Genomic DNA, 10,957 nt, shown 5'->3' with positions numbered 1-10,957 from the left:
AGGGTCCCTATAGTCATGGTATCTAAATGAGAATGCTGAAGTTCCTATAGACGTGATAACTAAATGAGAATGCAGAAAATCTTATAGACATGGCGACTAAATGCAGAAATCTTATAGGCAGGGTAGCTATATGAAAAATGCAGAAATTTTATAGGCATGGTAGCTATATGAAAAAATGCAGAATCTTATAGGCAAGTTATTTACCCCTTTTTACATGCATGGTTACCCTTCCCTTTTCACTAACCATCCCCAAAAGTTATTACAAGTTATTATAGTCCAAATAAAATAAAGAAAAATACATCAGAAATTGAAAATTACAACCAAGGAGAGCCTGATTCAGACTTCCTGTCTGAAGTATGAAGTAAACCAACTCCAAAGATCATGTTTCAAAGCCTTTCTCCCACTTGGGTGTGTCAGAGTTCCCTAAAAGTTTCATAAGAACTCCGGATAGCGCTTGCACAAATGTATCACCATATTAAGCCAAAATGCAGTGCGGAAGGGCCGACCCTCAAGTGTCCAAGTTCAGAGGGAACTCAAGCTCCCATGGCAAGGCTCACAAGAGGGGGGCAGAACTTAGGAACTAAGAGAGAGTGTAAGTGTAGAATTCTGAAAGGGGGAAAGGGAAAAGGAAACATCACACATGGGGATATAGGGAATGGGGAGTTGCAAGAGGTAAAAAGCAGGCTAGTAGACATAACCCAACAATGGGAGATGCTGGCACACCCATAAGCCTACTGGAACACATTGTTTAGAGGTTAGGATCCCCTAAGGGATCAAGTTCAATCCACAGACAATAACTTGTATATTGTCATGTCTTAAATTGTAACTCAAAGCACATAAAGGGAAATAGGGAATAAGGATTCATACCATAAACAAACAAAAGGGAATCAACATGCTAGTTTAAGTATTTAACTCTGCAGAAGTAGTAAAGTAGGCATAGATGCGGAAAGCTGTAAGTAAACACATTGTGGGGATGCTGAAATTTGAAATTAGGACATACCAATTTCAAAGAAACAAGTAGAGGAAAATGCAATAGTCTGGTAAAAACTTCAGTGCAGACAAGAAGAGAGAGTTCTATTATGTGAGTAAGAGTTCAGAGAGATTGTGAATTGTGTCGTCTGTCGTGTTTGTGAAAAGAGTCGTGCCCTTTATAGTGTAAAAACCAAGTAAAAATAAGGTAAGAAATAATTGAAGAGCTGATTGTCAATCAATTACACAAGACTCCCTTTAGTTAAAGCATTCATATTCAAACGGGTATAAACCAATTAAGGAAAGAAATTAATCAAACACTTTGGGAAAAGTAGGCAATTAAGGGTGAGTACATAAAAGTTATTTAAGGACAGGGTTTTTGAAATACACGGTTTGTGAAAATAAGGTAAGCAAATCAATTAACAAACAGCAAATCAAAAGAGTCTGAGATTTTGCATGAATGAACCGAGTTAGAAGATGGGAAAGGTTTTTAACTTAAGAGAAATCAGCAAACAATGGAAAGGGAATCAATTAGACCCATATTCAGAGGGAAGTAGGAACTAATCACAAATTCAAAAGCTACTTTAAAGGGAAGTCTATCATATATAAGGAGCATACGAACATGTTAAGCATGAAGGAAGATTGTAGTGTCAATGTAAAGTCAGTAGAAAATCCAGTATAGAAAAGTTTAGCAAAAGGTCAGAGTCATATGAAAGCAAGGAATGGGTCTGAAAGAGTTAGAGGTTTTGAAATAAACCCTAAGTTTAATCAAATCACATAATCAGCTTGGCGGAACCCCCAAATTCTAGGGTTTCCACATTGAATCAAGTACAGAGATGAGAAGGCAAGTAGTTGAAATAGGCTAAGAGGTTTCAGAGTTGAAACCTCTTGCATGCTTCTTTCATCAATAGAAACTCATGAGAAAAACATGATAGCAAAGTAACATGCGGAACACAGTAGAAGCACTCAAAAGAAAAACACTGATAAGAACAGTAAAAGAAACATGCTTAAGAGATTTTTCAGAAGAAGCTTAAACAGGGCTTAATAGAAGGAAAACAAGGAAACTTAAGAACTTAGCAGGAAAATACAGTAGGAGAAACATGCTGGAACATAGTAGAAGACAAAAAATGTAAGAACACAGTAGAAAAGCATATAAGAGCATAGTATGGAAAACATGGTAGAAGAACATACAAGCATGGAGTATATAAAACTCAGTAAAAGAACATACAAGAACGGAGTGTAAAAACTCAGTAAAAGAACATACAAGAACGGAGTGTAAAAACTCAATAAAAGAACATACAAGAACGGAGTGTAAAAACTCAGTAGAACAACATACAAGGTAGAAAAAAACATAAGAACACAGTAGAGGTAAATAAACACAAAAGACAAAGAAGAGAAAGTCAGAGAAACACTTAAACATTTTCATAAAACCCTAGATCGGAAACGAAGCGGTTTTGAAAGTAATTTTTGAAAGAAAAGTTAGGGAAATCATTTGAAAAGTCAAGGACAGTACAGATACACAACGGATCTAAGGAAATCGGAGAAAACCTCGAAGGGTTAGGGTTCCAAAAGAACCCTAGAAGTGAGATAGGCTTTGAAAGGTCACCGATCTGAGTTGGAGAGGTCGGAATCAGGTTCAAACCACCATGGTACGCCGGAGTAAAGCCGGAGATGGCCGTGGAACCTTGAATCGACAAAGGTCTGGGTGCAAACCTTTGAGGTCAAGCCTCGAATCTTTAGGTATTAGGCGCGTGGGAGCAAGAGAAGGTGAGTATAAGACTCCCATAGCCTGAAAAGCCATGGATTCCGGTGGGTTTCAAGGTGGAGGTGGTGGTAAGAGGCGGTTAGGGTTTGGGAATGTTCGAGAGAGTTTGAGAGGGTTTGAGAGTTCAGAGGGGGATGGTAGGTGTGAAATGAGAAGGTTAGGGTGGTCATTTGGGTTAAAAAGGTAAGAGTGAATAGGGGCCGTTGATCTCAGAGATCAACGGCCAGGGTGAGAGGGGTCTGGGTCGGGTAGGATTTAATCGGGTCAGGGGCAGGTTTAAATTAAAATTGGGTTGGGGAATTGAGATTGGGAATTGGGTTCATTTGGGGCTCAAATAAGGCTAAAATTGAAATAAACAGGGCTAACATTTAAATAGTCATTTTCCCTTATTTATTTTATAAAAATAGTAAAATAATTTTTGGAAATAAACTAAAGGTACTAAATCGATTAATAATATGTAAATATTAAATTTAAAATACTGAAATCAAATTTGTAATTACAAACACAATTAAATCTTAAAATATGCTAATATTGCAATTATATGCAATTTAACTTTAAAATGCTAAATAAATCTCTAAAAAATGTGCAAAAATTACCTTAGCTATATTTTGGTATAAATATGAGAATTCAATAAAGGAGTTATCAAAAATGATAATTTGGGAAATAATTATTGGTTTTTCTGATAAAATAAGGCGATAAATTGATTTAAAAATCTTTTAAAAATTGGAAAAATAATAAAACAATTGGACATGCTTATATATGCATAGGTATGTTATATTGAAAGTATTTTGCATATGAAAAATATATAGATAAAAAATTAGGTATCAACAGCTGCCCCTCTTTATCTGGGAAGGATGAAAGAGTTGTCGGGTAAAGATATGATGGCCAATTTTGACCGAACGGAATGGTTTGAAGAATTTGACCGAGCTCTGCCTCTTGAGCTGCCTACATATCCCTGGTCTTACAAAAATCAGGCCATATGTAGTCCAGAATCTGTTGGAGGAACATGCCGATGGTGATTTTCCAAGACGGACGTGATATTTGGGTTAAGATGGATGGTTAAAGTCTAATAGGGATGCGGGAACTGGAGCGGGATTGCTCCTGCTGAGACGGTCGCTGCTCACCGGTTTACCTACAAACAAACAATGTATTGTGCGGAAATTTAAACATGATGCAAGTTCCCGTCGGACCATGAAATGTTATCTTTGGACGGTTAGGATGACTTCCTCAGACCATGATGTCCTGGGCCATGAAGCGTATAATAAGGATTCGCAGGCCATGAAATGGTGCTCTAGGGCTATGAGAATGATGTCTCCGAACTATGATGCCTTTGAATAATGATATGCAAAAGATAAAAGGGGTCCTCAAGGCCATAGCATGGCATTCTCGGGCTATGAAAATGGTGCCTCCGAACAATGACGCCTTTGGACAATTTTGGCAATCTTTCAGCCCATGGAATGCAGTAGGTGGCAATCTTTCAGCCCATGAAAATGTAAAATAAAGCGGCGATATTTTAGCCATGCAAGTGTAAAGGTGACGATATTTCAGCCATGCAAGATGTAAATAAAGTGGCGATATTTCAGCCACGCAAGGTGTAAATAAAGTGGCAATATTTCAGCTATGCAAGATGTAAATGAAGTGGAAATCTTTCAGCCAATGCAAGATGTAAATAAGGTGGCGATATTTCAGCCATGCAAGATATAAATAAAGTGGCGATCTTTCAGCCGATGCAAGGTATATATGCAGTGGCAATCTTTCAACCGATGCAAGATGTAAATAAAGTGGCAATCTTTCAGCCATGCAAGATAGAGGTAGAGCTTAACCTCGGAAGGCAGAATGGTAGCTTTCTACAATGCAGAGAATGCAGATGGAGGTAGAGCTTAACCTCGAAAGGCAGAATGGTAGCTTTATGAAATGTAGAGAATGAAGATGGAGGTAGAGCTTAACCTCGGAAGGCAGAATGGTAGCCTTATGCAATGTAGAGAATGCAGATGGAGACAGAGCTTAGTCTCAGAAGGCAGAATGGTAGCCTTATGCAATGCAGAGAATGCAAATGGAGGTTGAGCTTAACCTCGGAAGGCAGAATGTAGCATTATATAAGAAGTAAAAATAGCAAATGGCAATAGAACTTTCTTAGCTGATAGCGGATTGTGGTATCGTGATTGCTGGGGATATTGTGCCTGCTAGGGACACTATTGTGTGCGGATAGTAGTTGCAAGCAAGAGTAATAGTTCGGAGAGTTGTATTCCTGAACTTTGTGAGTGAGCGTATAGTATATTTGATGATTTTGCAACTCAAATGCCTGCATCCAAAGAAAAATCATGAGTTTGTAAAGGGGGAAAGGTTAGTTCGTATCCCCGCTGGCTTTGCTTGACCTGGTCGGCTTTGATCTGGTGATACTGTACGTATCATTGGGGTAGCGTTGCTTATATATGCATACGTATGCTATTTTGAAAGTATTCTGCACATGAAAATTATATAGGGAAAAAATTAGGTATCAACAAGCTTCTAAGTAAGAAATATAGGAGTTAGGATGAAGAACAAATAACAAGAATACAACTCAACTACGGATACATATAGACTCATTGTGAAACTGATCCTTTAGTGGAGTTGTCTTCTTGTTCTTGACACACTTGTGACTTCAATATTGGATCAACACTTTAATGCTTGAGAGAATATCTCTAAATGCTCAAGTGAGTATCTTGTGCCTTGCACCATGTTGTTATACTACCAAAGACATCACAAAGAATGTCAATTCTTGGTACATGCTTCTTCCCAATGGGAAGTGACTGTTGCACTGTCTATTGCACTATCGCATGTATAGTTGCAAGCAGTCACTTTCTACAGTTGCGTTCCAGCTGTATAGTTGACTTGTACTTCTATTAGAGAACACCAAGGGATCAGGTCCCTGTTGTGTTAAGGGATCAGGTCCCTATCGTGTTCCTCTCTGTAGCAGTTCATTAGCTGGAGTTCAGACTGAACTTTGTTCACTTGAAATGTGTATCAAGTGAGTCAGGTTCCCTATCTGGTTCTTAACAATAAGTTTGTTAGATCATCAAAACATAAGAAGTATAAGGCAAAGACATTGTGTTAGAAACCAAAGAAGTTCTATATTTCATATCTATAAGAGAAGATTACAAGGCCTATTTATAATACTAATTCACCTAATCTATTAGTTGTCATACACCTAATTACACCTACTATACAACTCATATACATGTGCTAGTTATGATATAGTACATGTGTATACATGTGCTACACAACTTATATTACACCTACTATACAACTCATATACATGTGCTAGCTATGATGTAGTACATGTGTATACATGTGCTACACAACTTGTATGTCAACACTCCCCCTCAAGTTGGAGCATATATATTGATCATGCCCAACTTGTTACAGATATATTCAACTCGAGCTCCATTCAAAGCTTTTGTGAAAATGTCTCCCAATTGATCTCCAGTTCTAACATGACCTGTAGAGATGAGCTTTTGTTGAATCTTTTCACGAACAAAGTGACAATCTATTTCAATGTGCTTAGTCCTTTCGTGAAATACAGGATTAGAGGAGATATGAAGAGCAGCTTGATTACCACACCACAACTTTGCTGGCAATGTAGTTTGGAAGCCAACTTCACTTAATAGTTGATGTACCCATACAACCTCACACACAAATTGTGCCATAGCTCTGTATTCTGCTTCCGCACTAGATCGAGATACGACATTTTGTTTCTTACTCTTCCACGAAATCAAGTTTCCACCCCCCAACAAAAACGCAATATCCTGTCGTGGATATCCTATCGGCTTTTGACCCTGCCCAATCTGCATCTGTGAAACACTCAATGTTAGTGTGTTCATTATTCTTATATACTAGACCCCGTCCTGGAGATCCCTTTAGATAACAAAGAATCTGCTCCAGAGCCGCCCAATGCCTGACTGTTGGGGAAGACATAAACTGACTCACAATGCTGACAGAGTATGCGATATCGGGACGAGTTACTGTAAGATAGTTCAGTTTCCCAACCAATCTCCTATATTTCTCTGGATCTTCGAATAACTCACCGTCTTCTTTCACGAGTTGTGTGTTAGGAACCATTGGCATGTTGCATGGTTTAGATCCCAACTTTCCAGTTTCAGCTAACAAGTCAAGAGTATATTTTCTTTGGGACAAGAAGATGCCTTTCTTGCTCCGTGTAACTTCAACTCCCAAAAAATACTTTAGTTGCCCTAAATCTTTCGTCTGAAATTGAGTGTGAAGGAAAGACTTTAGAGTTGAAATTCCTGTAATATCACTTCCAGTAATAACGATGTCATCAACATATACTACCAATAAAAGAATACCATCATCAGACTTTTTATAAAACACTGTATGATCGCAATTGTTTTTCTTCATCCCATATTCTAGAACAGCCTCACTAAATCTGCCAAACCAAGAATGGGGACTCTGTTTCAACCCATAAAGAGATTTTCGAAGACGACATACCTTTCCACACTCCCCCTGAGCAACAAACCCAGGTGGTTGCTCCATATATACTTCTTCCTGAAGATCTCCATGTAGAAAAGCATTCTTTATATCAAGCTGATGCAGAGGCCAATCATAAGTAGTTGCCATGGAAATGAATAATCGAACAGAAGCTAACTTGGCGACCGGGGAAAAAGTATCCAAATAGTCGACTCCATAGGTCTGTGCATACCCTTTTGCAACAAGGCGTGCCTTAAGGCAAGCTACTGTCCTATCGGAGTTAAACTTAACAGCAAATACCCACTTGTACCCAATAGCCTTTTTGTTAGTGGGCAGATCGGCCAACTCCCAAGTACCATTCTCATCTAAAGCCATCATCTCTTCTATCATTGCATCATTCCAACCTGGGTGGGACAATGCTTCACGAACAGTTTTAGGTATCCTAGCAGAATCTAATGATGCAATAAACGAGCTAGAAGAAGTAGACAAATGGTCATAAGACACAAAAGAAGAAATAGGATAAGTACATTGTCGTGTACCTTTGTGAATGGCAATAGGAAGATCCAAACTAGGATCTGAAACACAGGAGGTTGGATCTACCGACGAAGCAGAAGTAGGTAAAGGATCGGGTTCTGAGGTTTGTTGTCGTCTGGTATACATACGAAGAACAGGTGGTTGCTCGGATGGTCGATCGAGGGAAACGGGTAACTGAGGAAGAGGTGTTGGAGAACTAACTGGATGTGTGACAGTGTAGACCAAAGTATCATCTTCTTCCTCAGGACTGTTATAAACATATGAAGAAAAGAATGGAAAATTTTCATGGAATGTGACATCGGCAGACACTAAGTACCTTTTGAGATCTGGAGAATAACACCGATAACCTTTCTGAAGACGTGAGTACCCTAAGAACACACACTTAAGGGCCTTTGGATCTAATTTAGTTACCTATGGACGAACATCACGAACAAAACAAGTACAACCAAATATTTTGGGTTCAATAGGAAATAATGGCTTAGAGGAAAAAAGAATGTTGTAAGGAATATTACCATGAAGTACAGAAGATGACATACGATTTATTAAAAAACAAGCTGTAGAGACGGCATCAGCCCAAAAACATTTTGGCACTTTCATTTGAAAGAGGAGTGCTCGGCCTACTTCAAGAAGATGTCTATTTTTTCATTCCGCAACCCCATTTTGAGAAGGGGTGTCAACACAAGAAGATTGATGTAGAATACCATTTGTAGCCATATAATCTTTAAACAAATCCAAAAAATATTTTTTTGTATTGTCACTCCTTAAATTACGAACGGAAACATTAAAATGAGTTTTTATTTCAGCACAAAAAGCACAAAAAATTGAAAACAACTCCGAACGATTTTTCATTAAATATAACCAAGTAACACGAGAATGACCATCCACAAAGGTAACAAAATATCTAAAACCAGTTTTAGAGATAATAGGACATGGACCCCAAACATCAGTGTGAACTAACTCAAAAGGTAAGTCGACCCGTTTATTGACTCTAGAAACTTTAGGAAGGCGATGGTGTTTAGCAAACTGACATGACTCAAAGAGGAAATACTCTGAAACTGAGGATATAACTTCTTCAAACTAGACAAGGATGGATGACCCAATCGACAGTGTACATCAAAGGGAGACAACACAGTTGAACAAGAAATGGATTTCGGCACCTGTGATTCAAGAACATAGAGACCCCCAGACTCAGAACCTTTACCAATAATCTGCTTCGTCGTAAGATCCTGAAAAAGACAATAATTGGGATAAAATGAGACACAACAATTTAGAGTACGAGTAAGTTTACTGACATATATTAGATTGAAAGAAAAATCAGGCAAATTTAAGACGGAACTAAGGGAAAGAGAAGATGTTGGGTTAACAGTGCCAGACCCTAAAACATATGAGGTAGACCCATCGGCTAAAGTAACTGTGGAACATTGGGTATGTGACTGAAAAGTGGAAAAGAGTTTAGAGTTACCTGTCATATGATCTGTGGCACCAGAATCAATGACCCATTTGGATGACGAAGAGAGGAGACACTTAGTGGTTTTACCTGACTCGGGGATAGTATTGATAGGAGGAGATGATGACTGAGATGGTGAAATAGTCTCGGAAGTGGCGATGTTGGCATACTGAGATCTTTTGTTCTTATTCTGAAGCTTCACACAATAACGTATGGTATGACCGAGCTCATGACAATAAAAACATTCAACTTCCCCTTGCTTTAGGTCTCGACTATCACTACTCCGATTGCGCTTACTATGACTCCTATTCTTTGGACGTGGCTAAGCAGAGCACCACTATCGATCGTGGCTGTCGGACCTGGATGAGACTTTTCAGTATGCAACACTCTTGTAAAGGCCTCTTTCAAGGAAGAGATAGCAGTCCCAGATAAAATCTGCGATTTGGCCCCTTCAAATTCGGGAGAAAGACCAGAAAGGAAACTCATGACCGCCAGTTGTTCACGCTGAGCCTGTTGTACCTTCACATCTGGACTAAACGGCAATATAACATTAAGCTCATCATACACCTTCTTAAACTCTGAGAAGTAAGTAGTGAGAGAGTGATCTTGCATGGATGGATGGTAAAATGCCTGGCACACATCATACATGCAAGACAAGTTTCCTTTGCTAGAGTACAAAAAATCTAAATAATCCATTAGATCCTTCACATAATCATAATGAGAAACTAGATCATTTACCTCACTGTGCATCGAATTCTTGATTTGGAGAAACAATTTTGCATCCTCCTTTAACCAGACTGATTTAGTCTCATCCTTGGGTGGATCATCAACCAAGTGGTTCTCTTTGTCGATGCTCCACAAATAGAGACGGATCGTCTTACTCCAATCCATGTAATTGGAACCCATGAACTTATTCTCCGTAATTTTGGACATAACCGGAATGACATCAACGGTAGGTTTTGTTTCAGTCATCTTGCACCCGAATAATAGCAGAATCAAATAGTCAAGAATAGTGCAGTGAAATTTGAACAGTGCAGTGAACAGTGAACAGTGATATTTGAACAGTACAGTGAACAGTGAATAGTAATATTTGAACAGTGAACAGTGCAGTGAACAGTACAGTGAACAGTCCCGGAACAGTGATCTTGGAAAATGAAAGTTGTCAGGAAAAAAAAATTCTGACAGTACCACTTTGGTCGGAATAGTGAGTAGAAAAATCTGTAAAGAGGCGGCCGGGGCAAAAAATGGCCGGAAATAGTGAAATAGAATCAAAGCAGCGAAAGACTGTACTGAACAAAAATAATTCGAACGGGAAAAAAATTCCCAACAACAAACTGATGAAAAAACTTCAATGCTCTGATACCATGTTAGAAACCAAAGAAGTTCTATATTTCATATCTAGGAGAGAAGATTACAAGGCCTATTTATAATACTAATTCACCTAATCTATTAGTTGTCATACACCTAATTACACCTACTATACAACTCATATACATGTGCTAGCTATGATATAGTACATGTGTATACATGTGCTACACAACTTGTATTACACCTACTATACAACTCATATACATGTGCTAGCTATGATGTAGTACATGTGTATACATGTGCTAGACAACTTGTATGTCAACACATTGAAAACCCATAAATTTTCCCTTTTTGATGATGACAAACTTAGGCATTGATAGTATTTGTTTAGAGCAGAAATAACCAGATGAGGTACCAGGAACTTCACAAGTTCCTCCTGACCTTTTGATTTTGATTCCCCCTTAATCAGA

At 38.5% G+C, this 10,957-nt stretch overlaps 1 protein-coding gene across 1 annotated transcript; it reads right to left on the bottom strand.

Annotated features, from left to right (window-relative positions):
• Window positions 1–5,415: 5,415 nt before the first annotated feature.
• LOC107793242 (uncharacterized) lies at window positions 5,416–10,151 on the bottom strand. The gene is made up of 8 exons (XM_075220530.1): window positions 9,477–10,151; window positions 9,195–9,375; window positions 9,025–9,107; window positions 8,761–8,958; window positions 8,049–8,143; window positions 6,674–7,979; window positions 6,138–6,564; window positions 5,416–5,531 (listed from the first exon to the last, which is right to left on the bottom strand). Exons 1-8 carry the CDS (start codon window positions 10,149–10,151, stop codon window positions 5,416–5,418), a joined length of 3,081 nt encoding a protein of 1,026 aa, XP_075076631.1.
• Between the last annotated feature and the right edge of the window lie 806 nt (window positions 10,152–10,957).

This window comes from Nicotiana tabacum, chromosome 8 (assembly GCF_000715075.1).
Source record: "Nicotiana tabacum cultivar K326 chromosome 8, ASM71507v2, whole genome shotgun sequence".
NCBI lineage: Eukaryota > Viridiplantae > Streptophyta > Magnoliopsida > Solanales > Solanaceae > Nicotiana > Nicotiana tabacum.
Note: the sequence above shows the minus strand (reverse complement) of the source record. Positions and strands in the feature narration are given on the sequence as shown.

Coding starts and splice junctions, on each gene's coding strand:
- LOC107793242 (XM_075220530.1), bottom strand. CDS start 10,151: ATGACTGAAACAAAACCTACCGTTGATGTCATTCCGGTTATGTCCAAA. Junction 8,959..9,024: donor TTTCTTTCAATCTAATATAT/GTCAGTAAACTT, acceptor TGTCTTTTTCAG/GATCTTACGACGAAGCAGAT. Junction 7,980..8,048: donor TATTCTCCAGATCTCAAAAG/GTACTTAGTGTC, acceptor TGTTTATAACAG/TCCTGAGGAAGAAGATGATA.